General features: G+C 41.8%; 1 protein-coding gene and 1 pseudogene across 1 annotated transcript in view; one reads left to right on the top strand and one right to left on the bottom strand.

The window, feature by feature from the left end:
• The window catches only part of DMGDH (dimethylglycine dehydrogenase), a 66,209-nt gene extending 48,240 nt beyond the window's left edge, over positions 1 to 17,969 (bottom strand). The window contains exons 1-5 of the mRNA XM_032335885.1: positions 17,851 to 17,969; positions 16,772 to 16,946; positions 8,575 to 8,673; positions 6,392 to 6,556; positions 3,112 to 3,316 (exon numbers count right to left, since the gene is read on the bottom strand). Of these exons, the coding sequence (XP_032191776.1) occupies positions 3,112 to 3,316; positions 6,392 to 6,556; positions 8,575 to 8,673; positions 16,772 to 16,946; positions 17,851 to 17,951 (745 nt within the window). The 5' untranslated portion in view covers positions 17,952 to 17,969. The remainder of the gene's footprint in view (positions 1 to 3,111; positions 3,317 to 6,391; positions 6,557 to 8,574; positions 8,674 to 16,771; positions 16,947 to 17,850) is intronic.
• Positions 17,933 to 23,869, top strand: part of LOC116586205 — a 27,938-nt pseudogene continuing 22,001 nt past the window's right edge.

The raw sequence follows: 23,869 nt of genomic DNA, 5'->3' as shown, positions 1-23,869 counted from the left end.
TTATGGTTCAATTGAGTAATAATAGTGGTATTTATATCTTTTCATTGGGGTCACATTTCCAAGTCTATATCCTGGTTACTCTAATTAGATTTCAGAGCTGGCCTGAAGGCCTTGCTTGAATTTGTGAAACATCCTGGTCTCACTGAGTAACTCTGGGATACATTTCATCAGCCATGCATTCTCAAATCATGTTAGCACAATGCCTTCCGTGGATGGTTGTTTTATTCATAAAATTGAATCTCCTTTAGCTTCAATTGTAGAAGCAGGAATGCCCAAACTTCTGCCCTCAGTTACTGAGACTTACTTTTTGGGGAGCTTTTATACTTTAAATAAACTTTTTTTTTTGAGAACAGACCTACAAATAATTAAATACACACCTTTCTATACCTTCCATGGATGACAAATATGCAATCAGTTAGATTTCCTCCAGTAACTTCTACCCAGTGGAAGAGAAGAGGTGGAAGAAGAAACGAAAAAACAAGATTATGGGCCAGAGATATGATCTGCATGAAATAAAGAATTGAAAATGGAGACAGCATGGTTCTTCACAGTTTTCAAGAAGGAGCTGCCTATAGGATGCCTGGGTGGCTCAATGGGTTAAGCTTCTACCTTTGGCTCAGTTCATGGTCCCAGGGTCCTAGGATTGAGTCCCATGCCAGACTCTCTGCTCAGTGGGGAGCCTGCTTCCCCCTCTCCCTATGCACCTCCTCCAGCTTGTACTCTGTCACTCAGTTTCTGTCTCTCAAATAAATAAAATCCTTTTTTTTTTTTTTTTTTTTAAGAAGGAGCTGCCTGGATTACCAAGAACAGAGGATGGGAAAGGACACAGATGTGGCTGGATAAAAAGTTTCAGGAGCAAAAGACAAAGAAGGACATCTGGGAGAACAATCCCAGGAATTCGGTTCGTGTAGTGGTAAACACAGAGCTATACCGTCAACCTAATCTCCAGGGTTTGTTTTCCTCCTGCCATTGCCTCCCCTCCCCCAATCACACCACCAGATTTCACAGCTGCATGGAAAACTTCATCTGGACACTCACTGTTTAGGTGAGATCTCCTTGAGAATTATTCTGTCTTTACCTTCAGTGATTCCTTATTCCTCACAGTAAAGAAAAAATTTATTACAGCAGTAATGAATTACGTAAACCTAAGCTTACTATTTTCAGAAAATGATAAATAAATGAGTTAAATAACTTCTTCTATGTGATTTTTCAAAGTATCAGTTGGGAGTGGTTGCCTGATGCACTATGGTGACAGAAATGGGGGCACATGCCCAAGTGCATCTCAAATGAGTGCAGTGATCAATTTGTGATGTCTGCCCAGGTGTGGGTATGGAGGTCAGAGTGTGTTTGTTTAGTTTGCTTAGTTTGCTATCACTCTAGAAGCGGTCCAGTGTTTTTAGGGACTAAATCTGTGAGACCATAAAGTTGCAAGATTAGAAAGAGTCCTTACTAAATGGGGAAAAAAAAGATGAATTATTTCATTATCTTAGATCTTCTAACAGAATTTAGATCAATGGTCCCTAAGGCAGGTAATGTGGGGGAGTCTCAGATAGGGATTGGGGGGTGAGGGGTGAGGCTCAAAAACAAAGCAATGTTTTATGCCTTTGCTGTTATTTTTTAGTCAAGTCCTTTAACATTATTTTGAATTTCAAATAACATTGAAAAAAGCCTGAGATTTTTATGCTTTTCAAATGAGGGGCATGGATTAGGATAATTCAGAAATACTATTTTAAACTCTTAAATATTGAAGACATAACTTTTCTGGAACCACTAAATGTTTTGTTATAAAAAATAACATCAATCAAAAATTACTAATTTAGAGGAAAGAACTTAAGGGCCCATGTTTCTGACCTGTCTTCATGGACATATCATTTCACTTGATAAATAATGATTGTTTTCATTTTATAATTTAAGCAATGACTCAAAGAGCAGACCACAAGAAAATCAGTTATTGCCTCTGGCTTACTTTGGGTTTTAAATTAACCACTCTGAACCACAGGTAAATACAAATTATTAGTCCAGTTTAGACTGCATAAGCATTTTCATTTGCACAAGAACTCGCTTTTGTATGTGTGACAGTTGGAAATGACATCACAGGTAAATGACCTGTTAGAAAGTGTATTAACTCAGGAGTCAAAAACCCAGGTCCAAGTCCTGGCTCCAACATTAACTATGTTGCTTTGCCAAGTAACATGACCTTTCTGGACTTTGGTCTCCACAATGGAAAATGAGTGATTTGTTATCTCAAATATCCTTTTGACTGCACTACTCTAAGTTGTAACACAGGAAAAAAAAAATATATATATATATATATACACACACACACACACACACACACACATATATACACATACATATGTATATATACACATACATATATACATATATACATATGTATGTGTATATATATGAGAAATATATTTAATAATGTTCTGAAAGGAAAAAGGTTAAATATTTTTTTAAAGACTTATTTATTTATTTGAGAGAGAGAGCACACATGCACGAGAGAGAGCATGAGTGGGGTGAGGGGCCGAGGGAGAGGCAGAGCTCCCTACTGAGCAGGGAGCTTGATGCAGGGCTTGATCCCAGGACCCTGAGATCATGACCCAAACCAAAGGCAGCTGCTTAACCGACTGAGCCACCCAGGCGCCCTGACTGGCATTTCTGATTGGTTTGACTGGAGTCAACCAATCAGAAATGGGTGAGAGAGAACACAAATGATTAACTCTAACCCCAAAAGCAAACTGAGAACAAAAAGGATGTTCACAAATTTGCACACTAGACTTTGATTATTAGTATAAACAAAGAGCGAACACAGAAGAGAAAAAGCAGCATAATTAACAAAACATGATCTGCAGTAGAAGAAAACAGGATGAACAAGAACACCAACTTTCCATGCGTCACCAAGGGCAGAGTGGCATCACACGCCAAAAGCAAAGTGATGGAGGCGGGGGCTTTGTAGCTTAGAAACAGACAAAATGTCCATCTCGGGAACATTACAGTATCGCCCAACAATGTGCATAGTGTAAAACTTTACTCTATGGCCACATGTCTGGCCACTTGAAAGAACCCATTAATTTAAAAAATATATATATTATATATGACACTTACCTGCAGCATTCACAACTCTATTCGCTCTCATAGATCCCTGTGGCGTTTCAACATCCCATGTTCCATCAGATCTGGGTTTCAGAGAAGTCACCGGGGCGGGATATTTTAGAAGGGCACCATATTTCCTAGCCCCAGCAGCTAGGGCCATAGTTAGAGAGTAAGGATCAATGTGACCATCTCCAGGATTATACAGTCCAGCTAAAACCTAAATTAATCATAAAAGAGTCAATACTGAACAAAAACTTACCCATTATTCAGTGTAACTGTATCTTGCCAGGAAATGTTTAGTTAAACTGGACTTTAAAAGGGCATCATGGCATCAGATTGATCAGTCTGTCCTTCCTTTTCCTTTATCAAAGCTCAGGCAGGGGCAGGACTCACACTGAGTGTTAAGTAGACACGCTCTTTGAGAGAGGCTTGCAACTGTCTCCAACATCCATTCTCTCCCCTGCCCCCACAGTAATGGAAATTGAATGTTTATTTAGAAACACAGCCACCGAGAACAATTTCCAATAGTTGGCAGTTACTAGTTCCAGCTGGTAGCTAGAAGTATTACTAAGTTTTGGTCAGTGAAATACAAATGAAAGCGTCATGTGGCAGCTTTCATGAATCATTTTTTAGAAAACACTGGCATGGGGCACCTAGGTGGCTCAGTCAGTTAATTGTCTGACTCTTGATCTCAACTGAGCTGTTGATCTCAGTCAGGGTCTTGAGTTCAAGCAACGAGTTGGACTCCACAATGTGCATGAAGCCTACTTAAACAAACAAACAAACAAACAAAAAAAAACCACTACCATATGCCCTTTGTCCCTTCTTTGTCCTTCCTCCTTCCTATTGTCTGGAATGCAGAACATGATGGCTAAAGCTCTAGCTGCTGCCATCTTGGACTAAAAACAGAAGAGACACACCCTAGGAATGACAGAGCAATGATCTAGAAGACAACTGGGCTCCTGAAATCTTCATGGAAAATAGCCACCGTTCAGATCCTGGACTGCCTAAATGAAAGAGAAACTTATGTCGTGTTTAACCATTACCATTTTAGTTTCTGACATTTGCAATCAATCTGATACTAATTGGTCAATTATTTATATTTCATTGTTCAATACTATTAACAACTTCACATGTTAAATGCATATAGGTGTCAGGAAAATGTATACTTGACTTAGTCATTCAACAACTAATGCTTGAATATCTATGTTGCGGTAGGCCATCAGGCTAGGTACCATGGGGAAACAAAGAAGAATGACAGTCTGATGAACCAAGTTGATAGAGGGAACACTGTGAAGTATTATATTTAGGTCTCATTCATTCAGTAGAAATCTACTAAGTACCCAAAGAGCTTTTGTCAACTGTCTTCTGCATCTATTGAAATGATCATGTGTTTTTGTACTTTATTCTATTAATGTGACACATTACACTGATTGATTTTCAAGGGTTACTTTTTAAAGATTTTATTTATTTATCAGAGACAGAGAGACAGAGAGAGCACAAGCTGGGGGACAGGCAGGCAGAGAGAGAAGCAGACTCTATGCTGAGCAGGGAGCCCATGTAGGACTCGATCCCAGGACTCTGGGATCATGACCTGAGTGGAAGCCAGATGCTTCACCCACTGAACCACCCAGGTGTCCCAGATTTTCAGAAGTTAAATCAACCCTGAATCCCTGGCACAAATTCCACCTGGTCATACTGCATTATTCTTTTTATATATTGCTAAATTCGGTTTGCTAGTTAAGGATTTTTGCACCAATATTCACATAATTCACCTGCCTTTCTTTTCTTGTGATGTCTTTGTCTGGTTTTGGTATCAGGGCAATACTGGCCTCTTAGAATCAGTTGGGGAAGTGTTCTCTTCTATTTTTGGAAAAGTTTATGAAGGATTAGTATTAATTCTTCTTTAAATGTCTGGTAGAATTTACCAGTGAAGCCGTCTGGGCCCAGTCTTTTCTTTGTAGGCAGCTTTTGATTACTAATCCAATCTCTTTTTACAGTTTTAGTCCAAGAGACTTATTTTGATTTTAATGGAATTCATATTACTGTAGACTTCCAAATGTCACGTTGGTGTTTTATAATGGATATGTCTCACTGCAGTAATCCCATTATCTATTTGATTTGGCACCCTGCCCCCAGATGCAGAGAATACTCTTCCCACATGTTTCCATTGCCTAATACCTTTGAGAAAACTCTGTGATGGTGGGGACTTCCAGTAAAGCATTCCAACAGTGACATAAACAGATAATATGCATAACCTTACAGTGATGCAATTTCCATGCAGACAGTGCAACTCAGTCTGTCACCACACTGTCATAACACAAAACTACAGACAAGAGAATGCCTATACATCTAAACGTCTATAGGCTCCCGAGGGCAAACAGCCTCTCACCCAGATCAATGATACAAAGTGCCACCCCAGTTCAGTTCAGGTCCTGCTGTAGTCTCTAAGGAGGACCATACGTTCCTCCTTCTCTCACTAGCCCCACCTGGTGGTAAACTTGAATAGCGTGCACAATGGAGACCGAACCTGGCTTCAGGTCTCTGCTCCTTCTAGCCGGATGAGCCTGAGTCCGTTAAGTAAATGATCTTAACTGCAATTTCCTATGCAGTAATAATATATATTGTATAATATTATTGTGAAAATTAAGTAAAATTATGCATATAAAGGGCCTAGCATAGTAGCTGGTATGTAAATCTATGCTGCAGTATTGTATAGTGTTAGTCATGCTTGTTATCCAAATGGGATTATTGCCTAGCCAAAAAAAAAAAAAAAAGCCACTAAATTCCCAAGTGGATTTTCTCAGCCAAGTTTGGTTAAAACTAGATCAATACCTGACATAGAGCTTGTTGGGAGTACAGAGTACAGTTAAGACCTCGGTAATATTTGTGGAGCAACATAGGATGGCACTTCTAAGTTTGATTTTGTAAAAAGTTTTAATAAGACAGCCTGTCAAATGCATATTTATCATACCAGATAATTATTCTCTCTGCGGTTCTCAAACAGAAGTTTATATATGGAAACCCTGAGATCTGGGGAACACAGTAATAGAAAGGTAATAAAAATGCCTCCTCGGTTGTCACAGGTGGAAAACTAATAAATTTTTTCATTATGCTTTTATATTTCATTTAGCATACATAATAGCTCACCTATTACGTACCCAGATTCCAGTGTTTATCATCTGATTTTGCCATTCCAAATGTGTGCGCAAAGCTTTTCTACCTTTAATAAACTTCTCAAAGTAAATTTTTATAATCCTAATTCAAGTCAACAAATGGTGAAGATAAATACCTTATTCATGTTGAGTAAAGGGAACATCTCTTGAATTTTTTCAGGCCCAATAATATACTGTTCTGTTGCATGCCAGCCAGTCCGAGTCATCTGATATTTAAATTCATCGACCCTTACGGGAGTTGTGGCAATTCTGATACTACCTGGCTGATGGAATCCCACCACCTGTGACAAACATGGCAATAGAAACACATAAGTAAATCGTTATTTGGCATTCAAACATGGTTCCTCTGCAGCACAATAAAAATGCGAGCATACAAAAAAGAGATTTACCCTATGGTGCAAGAGATAACTATGTAAAATCTTTGTGTCTTACAAGAAGACATTCACGCAGCAACTACTTCCTCACTGGCTCCTCTGTGTCCGACCCTATGGTCAGCCCCAGAGATGCTGCTGTGAACAGGAAGCAAAGAGCCTGCAGGCAAGGCGCTTACAGTCTGCGGGTGAAAGGCAGACAGCTGAAAGCATAATTACAATAACATGGGGTAGTGTTCATGGAAGAGGAAAAGAAAACCCTGTGAAAACGAGAAAGACAAAGGATCTGAGGAAAGATTATGCTGAGTGAAATAAGACAAGCAGAGAGAGTCAAGTATCATATGGTTTCACTTACTTGTGGAACATAAGGGATAACATGGAAAACATTGGGAGTTGGAGAGGAGAAGTGAGATGGTGGAAATCGGAGGGGGAGACGAACCATGAGAGACTGTGGACTCTGAGAAACAAACTGAGGGTTTTGGAGGGGTCTGGGGTGGGGAGTTAGGTGAGCTGGTGGTGGGTATTTTGAAGGGCACGTATTGCATTGAGCACTAGGTGTGGTCCATAAACAATGAATTTTGGAACACTGAAAAGAAAATTAAATTAAAAACAAAAGGAATATAAAGAATCAGAATGTTGCAGTGATGAGCTAAGCGTGAATGGAAACACACATTTATTTGACATTCGCTGAAGTCCTTCAGTTGGCCAAGCACTCAGCTGGGCGCTAGGTTACAGAGATCAAAGATGGATTCCTTGCCCTCAAGTTTCTCATAGTCCCTAGGAAGACCAAACAGTAAAGCAACTACCACAACAGAGAAAGAGAGAGAGAGAGAGATTGATTTGTGATTTGTGTTATAAGAATGCTACATGTTAGGGTGCCTGGAAGCCTCAGTCACTTCAGCATCTGCCTTTGGATGAGGTCATGATCCCAGGGTCCTGGGATAGAGTCTCTCTGCTCTCTCTTTGCTCAGCTGAGAGGCTCCTTCTCCCTCTCCCTCTACCTGCTGCTCCCCTGCTTGTGAGCTCACTCTCTTTCTGCCAAATAAATAAATAAAATCTTTAAAAAAGAATAAAAGAATGTTATATATTGTTAGAACCAAAAGATGTTGCCTCAGCTGGCCTGACTGGTAGATGTGGAAAGTCAAGGACAGCTTCTCAAGGGGGATGACCTTGGGGAAGGGTGGAGGGTGAATACTGAGATGGGATCTGAGAAGATGTCGTTTCAGGCTGAGAGCCCAGCACATTTCAAAAATATATGTAATTAAGAATAGCTGAAGCATATGAACAGAGCAAAGAGTGGCAAAAGAAAATGCCGGAAAGCAGGCAGGGTTCAGCTGATAAAGATTCTCCTTCTTTGGCCTTTGGCCTATAAGCTGTGGGGAGCCATTTGATAGTTTCAGGCAAGGAAAATAACATGAAAAATTTAAGTAAGTTCCTATCTTAGCCTACAGATAGTTTTTGCCGGCCACTTTATTTTAAGAGCTCTAATAAGTATGAGAAGAGATAAAAATAAAAGGGAAGGGTTTTTAGTGGAGTACTTTTCAAAACTGTGTGACAATCTGGCAGGCATTGCCTTCGGCTCCTTTGTAATCCAGTTGCTGAAACGCTCCGATTTCTTAGTTTCTAGATATAGTAACTGACTAAAGATATTTTTGAAAGCTTCTTTGTATGATTTCCTCATTTAAAAAAAAATCAAGAAGAGTGGTTAACTACATGGAAAATGTACTTCAGAAAATTAAATGGATAGTAAAGCACACTTGGGATTCTTATCTGAAACACCCATCAGATTTCTCTACCATGTGAAACATTTCACATGCTATTAATGTCACTACACAGAGCTTTAATGACGGTATGTCCAACTTCTTCAGAAATCCTACGTATTTCTGAGAAATCGACCTAAAAGACAATTTCAAGTTACATGCATTTACCTGTCCAGTTTCTTCTTCCAATTTCTCATAAAGTTTGATGCTATCATAATGTATCTTCTTCAAGTTTATTCCAGGATGAAAGTAAGTTGTTAAACCTGCCTTGAAAGAGGAAAGGAAAGAAAATACTAAATAAAAAAAAATAATAATAACATTCTCTAAAATGTTTTCTTATTTGAGTAGAGTTGACATACAGTGTTACACCAGTTTCATGTGTAACATAGGGATTCCACAACTCGACACTATGCTATGTTCATCACAAGTGTAGCTCCCATCTGTCACCATATAACACGATTACAATACCACTGACTATATTCCCTATGCAGTACCTTTTACCCCACCTCTGATTCCATAATCTGGAAGCTTCTCTCTCTCACTTTCTTTTATCCCTTTTGCCTATCCCCCCCCCCCCCCCCCGCCCTCCACTCCACTCCTTTCTGGAAACCAACAGTTTGTTTTGTGTATTTATGAATCTGTTTCTTCTTTTTGTTTGTTTATTCATTTTTTTTCTAGATTCTACATTAAGTGAAACCATATGTTATCTGTCTTTCTCCATCTGACTTACTTCACTTAGTATAATACCCTCCAGGTCCATTCACATTGACAGAAATGAAGATTTCATCCCTTTTTATGGCTGCTTAATATTCCGCTGTATAAAAGATTTTTTAAAAAGATTTTAAAAAGATAAAAAGATTTTATAAAAGATTTCTGCTGTGTAAAAGATCTTTATCCTTTTATCTGGGTTGCTTCCAAAACTGGGCTATTGCAAATAATGCTGTTTTCTATTGTGGCTGCACCAATTTACACTCCCTCCAACAGTGCACAAGGGTTCTTTTTCATCAACATCCTTGCCAACAACATTCTCTACGTTTAAGTAGTTTATCTGTTAAGCAGGACTTTATTACTGGCAAGAAACCAGGAGGCGCCAGCCATTCTTTTGGGATCAGAACACATCAGTTCCAGCTTGAGCAGAGCTAGGCATAAGACTCATGGGCAATTTGAACCATGTAGGTAATGGGAAGTCAGGCAATGAACATATATGGCAAGTCCCTAAAAGTTACTAAGGAAAGAATGTTCATAGGTTCATAAAGGGGATGATTTAGATGAGAAGTTCAGGGATGTATGCTGTTAGGAAGAATATGCAGGGAGGGGTGGCATACAGTATGGACCCAAACCAACAAATCCTGTGTTCCCATAAGGAGGAGGAGCATGGACCAGCAAAATTTTCCTTGACCCAATCCCCACCAATCTCTTAAATGGAATAGCCCTCCTGTTCTCTTTCCTGAAGTTTCCAAAATTCAAGAATTGGAAAATTCCTGAGAATGAGAGCCTGGCTAGTTGGTGAAGAGATTTTTGTTGAAGCTTAACCTGTCTGATGAACACATAGATTGTACCCCACAAATATTTGCTGAATAAACACTTATGAATTACTCTCACAAAAAAAATATCTAAATAGTAGCATGCCAAAAACCCCTTTTATTAACTCTGGCAGATGCAATGTAGTATCCAAAAAAAGAATTCTAAGCAATTCTATGAAGCAGCTTCTCTAAATTAAGTATCTGGGGCCCCGTTTTGTTTTTTGCTTTTTTTTTTTTCCTTTTTGTGGTACATAAACAATGAATCTTGGAACATGGAGCCCCATTTTATAGCTAATTTATCCTGGAAAGCTCATCAGAACACAATCTGTTCCAAATAAAATCTGTTTGGGAGGATTTATAAGGTTCTTCTATGATAGTGGTAAATATTTGGTTCTCCCAAACTCAAAAGCACTCCATTTGAAGTTCCTCAGTGTCATCCTTTACGGATCAGAACCCTAGGGCTTCTGTCAGGTACTTGTTCAAGCATTTAGACACATGCACAGCTTTTTTTTTTTTTTTTTAGAAAAACCCTGACAGGGCTTAGAGGGAAGTGTGGGTCAGGCTCTTTCACTTTCAAATATCCCACTCTCCTTAGTATCAGTGTGCATATGAGCTTTTCTAGATCAATAATGGAGAATCCCTAGCCTTCAGGTGTCTGCTAGGCATGTCTTCCATATATCTCTCATCAGTTAGGAAAAAAAATGATATTCACAAGCCCTGGTGTAGGGTTCCATTCACCATTTACTCAAGATCCTCTGAGCTTAACTTAGAATAAATCAGACCACCAGAAAATTGTCTATCTACACTATATCAATCCTCTTCCCTTCCCCAGAAAGCTATTTTAATAGAATTATGAATTAATCATCTTTTTAATTAAGTTTTTAAATTTTTTAATAAACATATAATGTATTTTTATCCCCGGGGTACAGGTCTGTGAATCACCAGGTTTACACACTTCACAGCACTCACATAGCACATACCCTCCCCAATGTCCATAATCCCACCTCCCTCTCCCGACCCCCTTCCCCCCAGCAACCCTCAGTTTGTTTTGTGAGATTAAGAGTCTCTAATGGTTTGTCTCCCTCCTGATCCCATCTTGTTTCATTTATGAATTAATAATCTTTTATCTGAAAAAGTCACATGGGTTTGTTTTTGTAAAATTGTTATTTAAGACATTTAGCCCAATGAACTCTGTTTAGGGAACACTGTGTTTCTATTCTGGGCTTCAGAAAGAATATAGTAAATAGAAATTTTGAAGGGGAAAACATTGTGTTTTTTTAAGATTCATTTATTTGAGAGAGAGAAAGCACAAGTTGGGGAGGGGCTGAGGGAGGGGGAGAAGCCGCTCCCTGCTGAGCCGGGAGCCATGCAGGAGTGGATCCCAGGACCCTGAGATCATGACCTGAGCTGAAGTCAGACGCTTAACTGACTGTGCTACCCAGGTTCCCTGAACACATTGTTCTTATCCTTCAAGATTTTGTAGCTTGACTGAAGTCGTGAAACTTTCATATATGAAACAATGAAATCAAGAGCATATGATTAAATGCCAAAGCATTTCAAGAAAGATATAAGAACCAAGAGAAAAGCCTCAGACTCTTGTTAAGCCTCCAACTCTTGATTTCCGCTCAGGTCAGGATCTCAGGATCATGGGATTGAGCCTCAAGTCAGGCTCCACACTCAGTGTGGTATCTTCTTTCTCTTGCTCTCTCTCTCTTACTCACTCTGACCCTCTCCAACCTCTAAAATAATTAAATAAATCTTTAAAAAAAAAGAGAGAGAGAGAAGATACTAGAATGGTCACAAGTCTATAGGGAGGACAGGAAAGGGCCTACCTTTGATTTGAGGAAACAAAATTATTAAAAATCATTAAGAACTATAACTCTTTGAATGAAATTAGAATTATGAGTCCTTATTGATTAAACAAATAAATAAATACTCCGACAGGGAGAAGAAAAAGTTCTTCCTCACAGTAGGCTAACCATGAATGAGTAGGAAAGGAATGATGGCATTTGAGAAATCATCAATTATCTCTAAAGCTAGTGGTAATCTTTCTCTAATAAGCCTGCCCTCTCTTTCACGAGCCTCTACAACCTCAAAAAAGCCCAGTGACTGACCTCAAGCCATTACATAAGCCAGGTGGTCCAGACACACACATCGATAAAAAAATTTAAACACACCCACTAAAATATGTGGATTGCCTTGTTCTCACATGACATATGAATAGTATTATTATTTGGGTTTTTTTTTTTTAGTTTTTTTGTGTTTTTGTTTTTATTTTTGACAGAGAGAAAGGACATACAAGCAGGGGGAGCAGGAGAAGCAGGCTCCCCATTGAGCAAGGAGGCTGATGCCAGGCTCAATCCTCATACCCTGAGATCATGACCTGAGCCGAAGACAGATGCTTAATGACTGAGCCACCCAGGCACCCTGTATTACTATTTGTAACAGAAATCATAAAACATACAAAAACAACATGAAATGAGTTAAATATTTTAAATAATTTTGTTTATTGTGTAAAAAAGCTTATGAATTTTTAAAATTTACTTATGTAAATAAGCTTTCGTGCTTTTGAAGTTTATTATATAGAATTATAAAACAACTTAAATTATTATAATATATAATTACATATAAATGAAATTAAATATATAATATAGATATATAATTCTATATTATATATATATTATATAGAATTATGTAAAGTTTATTATATAGAATAGCTTGAATAGTCAACTAATTTATTAAACTTTTACCAAAGCTATGTGAATAATGTGCTTTATTACTGAAATATATATAGGGTTAGCCTTGGTAAAGCAGCAACTTGAAGGCTTAATCCCAGGTTTCTTTCATTTTGAGACTGAATGGCTATGCTAGCTGGGTAAACTAGCTATGAATGATACAAAGGTCTGAGCAAAAAAAGGGCACTTTCTTGGCTGTACTCTGTGCATGGTGACCCCACCTCCTCCACCCCATCATCACCTACACAAACGTTTCTGTTGAAACTTGACTGACTAGTCACCTTTCATGTACTCTTGTCCAGCAGGTGTTTTATGAGCTAATTGGAAGTCACCGCATTTTTATATTTTAAGTATATGGGTACAAGTCCCACTGAAACTCATCATTTGGAAAAATCTTAGATGTGTTGAAAAATTTATCTCTTGTATATATATATGAGAGTTTTTCTAGATACATATCATTTTGGCCAGAAAAATCTAATAATGATGCCAACATTTCAAAACATCTCTTTTCAAAATGCTCTCTTCCCAAAAGGACTATTTTGCAGAAAGCAGTTATTTCTCACTTAAAATATCATCTTTACTTTGAAAGGACAGCTTGCATTCTTTTTTTTTTTTTTTTTTTTTTTTTTTTTAAAGATTTTATTTATTTATTTGACAGAGAGAAATCACAAGTAGATGGAGAGGCAGGCAGAGAGAGAGAGAGAGGGAAGCAGGCTCCCTGCCGAGCAGAGAGCCCGACGCGGGACTCGATCCCAGGACCCCGAGATCATGACCCGAGCCGAAGGCAGCGGCTTAACCCACTGAGCCACCCAGGCGCCCCTTTTTTTTTTTTTTTTTAATGTGTATCTGCTACATGGAAATGACTGGCAGCCATTTTCATCACTACAAAGGTCACTAGATTTAGGACACTTGTCTTTTTGTAAAAGAAAAATTTGGGGGGCACCTGAGTGGCTCAGTGGGTTAAAGCCTCTGCCTTCAGCTCAGGTCATGATCCCAAGGTCCTGGGATCGAGCCCCACATCGGGCTCTCTGCTCAGCAGGGAGCCTGCTTCTCCCCCCCAACCCCCCCACCCCCTCTCTCTGTCTGCTTCTCTGCCTACTTGTGATCTCTCTACTCTCTGTCAAATAAATAAATAAAATCTTTTTAAAAAAAAGAAAGAAAAATTTTGTTTCACAACCCTTACAAATTATTGTATGAGATGTGGTCCAACACTTTCAAGTTCATTCCCTCTCCCTTTCATCACAAATTGTATTATTTAAAGCCCTGTTTCCATTCAATTCATCACAACAGTGATTCTCTATAGCACCTGATCCACATTATGTCATGCAGACTAAAGAAAAACAAAGTATAGGGATGCCTCCTTTGTGGTGCCGACCTTGGAATCATACCCAGTATGTCACCCGCATCACAAGTGAAGGCTATTTGTAAAGACCAGTAAAGCTTAATTTCTTTGTTACATTTTTAGATGAAAATGAATAGAAAGTTCTAGTATTGTCTCCCTCCACCCCAAATGGATCACTGTGCATCTTTAGATCTTCAGTCCTCAGTTCTCCAGAATATTCACTTTGTCACCATCCCCAGGGACTTTCTCTCCTGGGCGCCCCATGCTCCAGAGCTGCTTCTCCCTCCATCCTCTCCCCTGTCCCTCCATCCTACATGAAATGTTCTAAATTGGTAGTCGTGGCACCTGCTGACAAAGCAGTCTTGTTCAAATACAGCAAAGCCTCAGGATTTGGGGATTTGTGACTCCATTTTTAATATTCATTTTGCAAGCTGTGCCTTCCTCCGTAAGTATTTGATTCCTGCACTTTACAGATACGTTTAACCTTGAGCATGTGTCATGTTTCAGTGATGCTGCCTGGATTTTTGTAATCTGCCCCTTTAGCTGGCTCCCCAGCCTTCCACATTCCCAAATCTGCTCTAAATACTTCTCTGCATTAAAAATTCTGAATATGTGGAACTTCTTCATGTTGCTTTTTCCTTTATCCCCAGGGGGTCAAATAATCTGGCTCCTGATGCCTGAGTCCATGTTGAGCTCACACTGCCTGGGTCTCTTTTTTGTAAACTGTAGAGCATAAAGTAGGAGCATGCCTTTCCCACTCACTCTGGTATCTCTCTGGTTAAGGGGAAATTATTCTGCACAGTTAACATTTAACAAGAAGCTATCATCTTAAGAACTCTGCCCACTTCTCCTGAAAAAACTCAGGTTAGGAGTACGCTGCTTTTTTTGAGTGTTCGTTCACAGGCTGTCTAAGAAGTAATAATGCAGGGAGTCCAATAATCTATTGTAAAACATGGGCCACATCAAATCAATCAAATATAAATGATAAATCTGTAATTAAAATACTGAAATACATGCCCTCCTTAACCATCCAGAAGTCTTAAAAGGGTGTAAGCCTCTCTCTCAGAATATCTCCATTTGCCTCAATTTCCCCCTGCCTACATGCGCTTACCTGGACAGCCTCACCACACCCTTGCTCATCTTCCCGGTCTGTGCTGAGGCATCACCTCCTCGAAGTAGCGTCCTGACTCCTCCATCCCATTGTCCTTCATCCTCTTACCCCACCTTCCTCTTCTTCATGGCACTGATTACTCTCAAGCATTGCTTGTGTGTCCTCTGTCTGCCACACAGAATGTGGCTCTGCGGGTGCAGGCATTCATTTTTCCCTGTTGTGTCCTCATCTCCTAGAATAGGACTGGCCTGAACCCAATACAGGCTCTCAGCGACTGATGTTGAAAGAATGAGCAAATGGCCACTAAGGAGAAGTTACAGGAGAGCCACAGGAGAAATGCAGGCTTCCTCCGGTGTGACAATATAAGTCACCTCGAAAAGTCTAGTTCAGGGACGGGGGGTAGAGCCAGGAGTGTTGGAGAGACCCCTCTCTCCAGGTAGGAGGAAGTGAGCTGAGGGACAAGAGCCAGTGTGCCTGTAAAGGCTCTGAAAGGGCACTGCGGGAGAACCAGGTGCCTGCACCTTCTGCTCAGACTGAAGGATGAGGGGATTGGAGGGAAAGGAGACAGGGGGAGAGGAGCTGGGCTTGGCACAACTTTTCCAGAAGTCTCCATCCATGAGTTTCCATCCACTATGCGATCACTGGGATGCTGGACCCAACTGGGCCTAAATCTGAGCTGCGCTCTCCCCTAATCTCAGCACGAGACAGGCAGCCCTTTCAGTACTTGACAACCCCCAAACCTAGAGCGGGTCCGAGATTCAAGAGTCCCCAAAAAGCAGGGTTCCCTCTTGTCTCAGCAGAGGAAAACTAGAGACACAAAGGGATGACGAGCCATAGCTAACACTGCTCAACCCTTTCTCCAAAAGAGATTTGTACTGACAGTCACCAAAACTTCCTCTCCCATCCTTAGCTGACTTCAGAAATCATTGGGATGACATACTGGTATGAGAGAAGTGTCAATCACTTCCTTTACCTGAGCAACTTTCCATTTCAGCCCAATTACTCTGTAGCACAGGAACAATTATGTATATCATTAAATACTTCCGATTGCCTGGGCTATGTGTCTATTTAGACAACACTTTTGAAAACAATGTCGCATGTTCCCAGCCCTCATAGTTCTCAACTTCATGAAGCCAAGCTGCCGACTCGCAGTGTGGAATTAAAATCATACATAAAAGCAAAAGGACCACGAAACCCAGGTGAGGGGAGTTTAGGGAAAGGTCTCCTGCTATGTTTGAGATCAGGCAGCCAGGATCTTTCCACACAAAAGCTAACACTTGCTAAACATTTACCATGTGTTTAATAACTTTACACATATTAACTCAACCTTCGTCACAACCCTTTTGGGTAGGTGCTGTTGATGGCCCCTTTCTGCCCGGCAGGAATGGAAGCTTAAGTAACAGGTCCCAAGTCAGCTGGGTAGAAAATGGCGGAGCCAGGGTTGAATCCGGAAACCACATGTCCAAGAAAAAGACATTAAAAATGTTGATCATGCCCTGGAAGTACACCAACTAAATTGTAATTGCACCTTCCAACACGACTGAAAGGAAACTTGCTCTACAGAGCTCGAAGTGGGGAGTTCTAAGGGGGAAGAAAAGTGATTGCCCTGGTACACGGTTCAGTGCCTGGGATGGTTTCGAGGTGCTTTTCTTACTGCGTGCCAGGTAGATCCAGCTGTGAGCTCGGATTTTTCCAGGAGGACCACATCTTTCATTCCCGCTTTGGCGAGATGATAAGCCAGACTCACACCAACGCAGCCGCCTCCAATGATCACAGTTTCTGCTCTGTCTTTCCATCTTGTTTCTGCAGATAAGGGTGGGTTCTCCTCTCTGGAAGACAATTTTTTTAAATGGTAGTTTTCCCAGGCAGTCGTAGCTATAGTTTACTGACTCATGTGTTCCTCCTGGTTTCTCTAATATCCTAACAGTGCCTGGGAGGTTGGCATAGTGCTGCTTTAATCATTTAGGACATCTAAATCCTGACTGATGCAACCTGGTTCGGGGAAGGAAGAGGAGGCATGTGAGCCCCATTCCGTATAATTCTGGTCCATTGAAACTAACAGAACTAAAGAATTGAACGTGACTTTTTTTTTTTAAATGTCCAAAGGATCTAGAGAATAATTTTTCTCAGTCTACTTAAAGAACACACTTATAATCATTTTATTCCATGAAAACCCCTAATCAACGTGATGATTAGCTTCTATAAACCTTGGATCTCCTCCTCCACCCACTGTGCTCCAGGCTGAAGAGACAGGTGGAGTAAAATGTTACTTTCTCACTTAATTTCCTCACTGCTCACGTTCTTCTCTCATTTTATAATTATTGGTCAGTGGTTCAATATATGTATTTGCATGACTTTCTTCCTGGCTGGATCGTGAACTTCTCCAAGGCACACTGTGAAAAGCAAGGTGTAATGAAGGAGAAGGGGAATATATATATACACCCCTGTTTGCTTATACACAGAGGATTGGGGGGGTGGGATTCAGAGGACACTGTTAACAGCTGACTAGGGGAAAAGATGGGGGTAGGAGTGGCTTCGCACTGGGAACCCTTGAATACTATTTCACTTTGTATGTGGGTGCATGTAAAAGAAAACAGAGAAATCTAGAAGAAATCCAAACACCCACTTCTTGGACGCCAAAGCGCCCCTGACCCTGCACACTGCCTCAGGCCCTCGCTCCCGCCCCGCAGCCACCCAGCCTCGGGCCTCGGCACTGGCCGGGCCTCCACTTACCCTTGGCGGCCGCAGGCTAAGCGCGGGCGGCCGGGGGAGCCCCGCAGCGGGAGGCTCTGCAGCCGGAGGCCCCGCAGCCGCTGTGCGCCCGAGCGGAGCATGGCGAGGCCAGGGAGGCCGAGGCCGAGGGCGCGGGCACCAGCTCCGAGGCCAGCCGGCCAGCCGAAACCCTGGGGCGGCGGGGCCGGCCGCTCCGCTGAGAGGGGGAACCCTCCCCCGGGGCGAGGGGCGGGCTCGAGGGCTGGCGCGCTCTCCCGGACTCGGCGCCCTCACAGTCGCGGCGCGATGGTACCGGCCGGAGTCCCCGGGGCCAAAAAGGTGAGTTTCCGGGCGTCGGCGAGGTATGCAGCCCCGCGGACCACAGGGCTCCCGGTGCCTGAAGTTCAAACCCCACCTCAGCTCTTGGCTGGGAACTTAGACGGCTCCGCGCCTGGGTTTCCGCGATCGCCAGTTGCCGGGGGTGACAATACCACCTTGGCGACAGGATTAGATAACAATTTCGGGTAGCATTTATGGAGCCCTAACCCGGTGCCCCATGCTGCTTTACGCAAATTATCTCGGTTTCACGATTATTCCCATTTTTCAGATGAGGAAACGGAGGCCCAGAGAGTCAGGCAACTAGCTCAAGGTCACCCCATTCTACTCTAGGGTGAAGTGGGGGGGGGGGGCAGGGGGGAGGTGAAGTCCAGTTTCGGATTCAGGGGCCATGCTTACATTTTCTATCCTCAGCCCACCAGCACCGTCAGGTCTTCTTCGGGTCAACTGGCCCCAGAGCTCGGTTCCCTCACGTTTTGGGAAGGGTGGCGGCCTGGCCCTGCAAGCGAGGGGCTGGCCTGAAACCAGTCCCGGGTGCAGACCCCCCCCATACCCGAGGCTGCAGAGAGAGGATGTGGGGGGGGGCGCAGGTAGGGGGGTGCAAGTAAGGTGGTTTGGAGGGGCTCGGCCTCCTCTGACTCCTCTGATGAGTCACATGGGTCTTCCTGGCCCTTTCTCCAGGCTTCATTCCCCATCTGCTCACCAACTGTGAGCCTCATTCCCACCCCACCCCGCCCCACCCCGCCCTGCTTCTCTGCTGGGTGTGTGCTTGTTGAGGAGAAGGGATGACAAAACAAAATTAAGAAAGGCATGAACTTGGACGCAGGCCATCTCCAGGATCCCTCAAAGCAACCCACCTGTGCCCCAAAATTCAGTGAGGGTGGGGAAGGGAGCAGCTATATAGGCGTGGAAATGTGAACCACTAATCTATTTATAATAAAAAGTTAGGAATAACCAAGATGCCCAACCACGGTGGGCTCCCTAAATAAAGGTGCATCCACTTACCAACTTATTGGGCAGCCAATTAAGAAGCTAAATATGGGAATAAGCAAACTGCTTTGGCAATGTTACCTTATGAAAGGAGTTACACTTTGTCATGGACTGATCTCAACTACCTAAAAATATTTATATATGCAGTGCAAGGAAGGAAATAATAATGGTGATAATTACATAAGATATGCAACATGGGTTTAACAATTAATGAAAAAATCTTTGGATATGTTTTTCTGATTATGAAAGTAAAATATGGGCATTGAAGAAAATGAGCTTAATAAAAAGATAAAGACATTGTGCTGATTTCTTCCTCTAAATTTTCTGTAATACTGTGCTCACCTTGAGCTCATTTTTAAAAAAAGATTTTTAAAATATGTTGTCCCTGTCCAATTTCTTCCCAGCCCCTGCTCTTGTAACACCAAGAGTATCATATGATAACCCATCTAATGTGTACCCAAGAGTTAAAATGTTAGTGGAAATCACCTAATATCACCTCTCCTGTCAGCTAACAGGTACATCTTAAGAATTCATTTGATTGCCACAGGGGACAGGGGCAGGGGGAGGTGAAGAGTAGCCTCATTAATCCCCAAGAGCAGTCCTAGTGGCTGCTTCAGGCAGAATGGATGCCTGGTAGCCTCCCGCCAGAGGGTGAAGTTGGTCTGCTCTTCTGTGTGTGAACAGAGGCACCGGGGAGCCAGACCTTAAATCCAGAAGTCTAGAGACTGAGGTCTGCAAAAACGAAGAAAAAATGCTTCTCGGAGCTCACTGTCAGCTCCGAGGCAGAGTCACTGCCAAAATGAAAGACAGAATGGAATGAAAATAGAAATGTACTGAAAGTAAATTTACAGTGATCTGTGTTTTCCACAGTCCTCTGTCATACTAGTGCTGTCTTTAGATCCTCCTGGTGTAGTAATTAATTGAGGTGGTAAATAGAGTAGTGAAGGAGGAACTAAAAGATGCTCTGAATTCAAATCTTGATGATGTGGTTATTTTGCTAATGGCTGTTTAAAAAGGCAAAATTTGAAATTTTGGACAAATATCTAGGTAACAGATCAAAATGCCTTGACTTGTTATCACGAGGATACAATAAAAATAAGCCCTGTCATTTTCTTCAAACCTTAGCTAATTTTCTGTTCTAGAGTGCTATTTTTTCCCCTCTTCAGGACCAGACTTGCAGCATTTATGAAACAAGGGACATATTCAAAAGTCTTCCCTGTCTGCTAACTCTTGGCACAGTTTATGAAGGGCCTACTCTTGGTGAGCTGCCGTATGTGGTGGTAGGGAGAGAGACCAATGAGATCTGTCACCTGAGCCTCAAGCATTTTATTTATTTATTTATTTTTCAATTTATTTATTTTCAGAAAAACAGTATTCATTATTTTTTCACCACACCCAGTGCTCCATGCAATCCGTGCCCTCTATAATACCCACCACCTAGTACCCCAACCTCCCACACCCCCACCACTTCAAACCCCTCAGATTGTTTTTCAGAGTCCATAGTCTCTCATGATTCACCCCAAAGATATAGATGTCGTGAAAAGAAGGGCCATCTGTACCCCAATGTTTATAGCAGCAATGGCCACGGTCGCCAAACTATGGAAAGAACCAAGATGCCCTTCAACGGACGAATGGATCAGGAAGATGTGGTCCGTATACACTATGGAGTATTGTGCCTCCATCAGAAAGGATGAATACCCAACTTTTGTAGCAACATGGACGCGACTGGAAGAGATTATGCTGAGTGAAATATGTCAAGCAGAGAGAGTCAATTATCATATGGTTTCACTTATTTGTGGAGCATAACAAATATCATGGAGGACAAGGGGTGTTAGAGAGGAGAAGCATTTTAAAGCCAAACAGAGGAGACGGGAAGGTAACCAGATCGTGCAATACAGGTGATAGATGCAGGAATGGAGGGTGTTTGGCCTGAGGCAGAACAAAGCAGGAGGCAATCCCAGATGAGAGTAGGTCAGGCAGGGTTTCACTCTGTAGCAACGGAAGATATGCCGGAGTGGGCTGGAGTGAGGTGGAGGCCATTTCAACAATGTAGGGGCAGTGAGGACGGGAGGGGGCTTCACTTCTAAGAAGTGTTAAATAGATACACTTGTCATAACCCTGGGACAGACTGGATGTGGGAGGTGAGATACTATCCTGTAACACCCAGATTGTATGGCAGTGTTTTTCCCCCTCTAGGACTAAATTTGATTCTTAACATGGTTAACTTAACTGAAGTGTTAGATTTTTCAAGACAACATTTTATGCAAACGACTCTGCTTCTGATTCTCTCTTCCATAGTCCTCTGCAGCATTTATTTATCACGCGAGTTGTGAGGTCTTTTTGACACCCTGGCTTTCCCCCAAGGTGGCCAGACATTGGGTTTCTTAAGGGCAGGGACCTCATCTTATTCCAAAGTGTATTATCCTATCCCTCTTGCCTGGAACTGCACCTGGCAGGTGGAAAGGTCTCGGCAGAGTTTAAAGTTGAAGTCCTTTTTATGTTTCAAAAGTTCATAATCAAAAGGGTGAATTGCATTTTATAGAGGGAAGAGAGAAAGAGGTAAGAGTCATAATAAATCTTAACATTTCTTCCACATTCATCTAAAATTCATTTTTAGATATGAAGTATGGAAAAAGTACCCAGAGTCGGGAGCCTCTCTGTCAAAACAGTGTCTTTGGCTAACACAGTTAACACAGCTGGTCTCCATCCCACTTCCAAACTCCATTCCAAAATGGAGATGCCGTGGATAAGGTGGCCTCAACTACAAGCCTTGCTAATGTACCTTCTGGGACTGCAGACTGGTTAGAAGAAGCAACTAGATGCTTTTCTCCCCCACTCATGCATTGCTCTGTGTCCAACCGTACACTGGCTGAAATGAACTGGCCTTGATTTTCAATAAAAGGTTGTATCTTGAGATGCCTGGGTGGCTCAGTCTTTAAGCGTCTACCTTCGGCTCAGGTCATGATCCCAGGGTCCTGGAATCGAGCCCTGCATCAGGCTCCCTGCTCAGCGGGGAATCTGCTTTTCCCTCTGCCTGCCACTCCTCCTATTTGTGTTCTCTTTTTCTCTCTCTCTCTGACAAATGAATAAATTAAAAATCTTTAAAAATTAAAAAAAGAAAAACTCTACCTTACACTAAGGCAGTCTACACAAGAGGAATGGGAATGGCCATGGGGTGTTTGTAGTGTTTCTATAAGATGGTCAGCAAAGCTCTCCCTGAAAAGATGATCCTTGATCAAAGTCCTGAAGGAAGTGAGAGGGTGACCCATGCAGGTATCTGGGGGAGTCACCCTTTAGACAATGGAAACTGTAAGGTCTGGGAGAATTGCTCTGGATACAAGTATGGCTGGGCCCAACAGAGAAGTGGGAGTAGAAAGAGGCTAGATGAGGAATTTAGAAGATCCAAAGTCTACTTGTTGACATGCTTAGCTCTGTGACCTTGGACAAGTCACTTAGCCTCTCTGAATGTCTGTTTCCTCATTTATAAAATGGGAATAAAAACCATCTGCCTTGCCTAGCTCATAAATTTGTCCAGAGTACCAAATAAAAACATGTATGTAAACATGCTGGAAAATGTAGGGCATTGTTATGAAACTATGTGTCCCTTAGGATTGTGTGTAGTGGTTACACAAAAAAGAGACTATTTTTTCCACCTAACATGAGGTCTTTGAATCCTTGGTTGCTGCAGCTAGCTACTCAAACACACACACACACTCCTGCTAGTTACACCAGCTTTTAGTCAGCTTCCAATGGGATGGGTAAAAGATGACTGATATTCCTCCAGGATTTATGGTAACATTCCAAATAGGAAGGAGAAGGAAAGATGCCCAGATTTTTAGAAGGGAGTGCCCCTCTACATCAGGAAAGCAAAACTTTTCAGAAATCTTTAACTGACTTCCACCTATGTCTCACTGGCCAGCACCGTGTCAAATGGCCACCCCTAGAAGCAAGGGAGCCCAAGGATTTGTTTTAAGTTAGGGATATTTGTCTCCCCAAATGAAATACATTAACAGAGAAGAGGAGAGAAAATACATATTAATTAGGCAACTATCACTGCCTGCCACAAACATGTTGAAAAACCAAACTAATTATCATAGAATCAGCACTTTCACTGTAACTTGACTCAGATTACATGTTATTTGAGAAAAACTATTCACAGCACTTTGCACAAAACGAATATCTGGAGTGTCCAAGAAATATAATATACTCAATCTTTCTGAAATATTATTAGACATTGAGGATTTTAACAGAACTGGAGCTGTAAGAAAACAGTACCACTTTTCCTAAAATTGGAGACTGCTTTTAGGAGAAAAAAAAAAAAAAGGTGTGTATCCTAAGTGACTTTTCTTTCTTTCCATCAGGGTATTTTGGAACGTCTGGGTAGTGGAGAGGTTGTAGTTGGAGGTGACAGCTTTCTCATAACTCTGGAGAAGAGGGGCTACGTGAAGGCTGGGCTCTGGACTCTGGAAGTAGCCGCAGACCATCCTGACACAGGTCAGTGGAGGCATCCCCCAAGACAGTGTTTAATTCAGAGGGTGAGAGTTTGTTTAAATCTGACTGAGAGAAGATAAATAAATAATTCTAAGTGTTGTCTAAGGGCCGTTTCACTTTCCAGAGTTGCTAAGACATCGAGACAGTGACAGTACATGGGCTGAAGCATATAGAAGAAAACGACCTCTCCCTTTTCCAGTGCCCCCCTCCACACGTGTACACA

The sequence above is a fragment of the Mustela erminea genome, chromosome 3 (genome assembly GCF_009829155.1).
Source record: "Mustela erminea isolate mMusErm1 chromosome 3, mMusErm1.Pri, whole genome shotgun sequence".
Classification (NCBI taxonomy): domain Eukaryota; kingdom Metazoa; phylum Chordata; class Mammalia; order Carnivora; family Mustelidae; genus Mustela; species Mustela erminea.
This window is presented reverse-complemented; position numbering and strand designations above follow the sequence as displayed.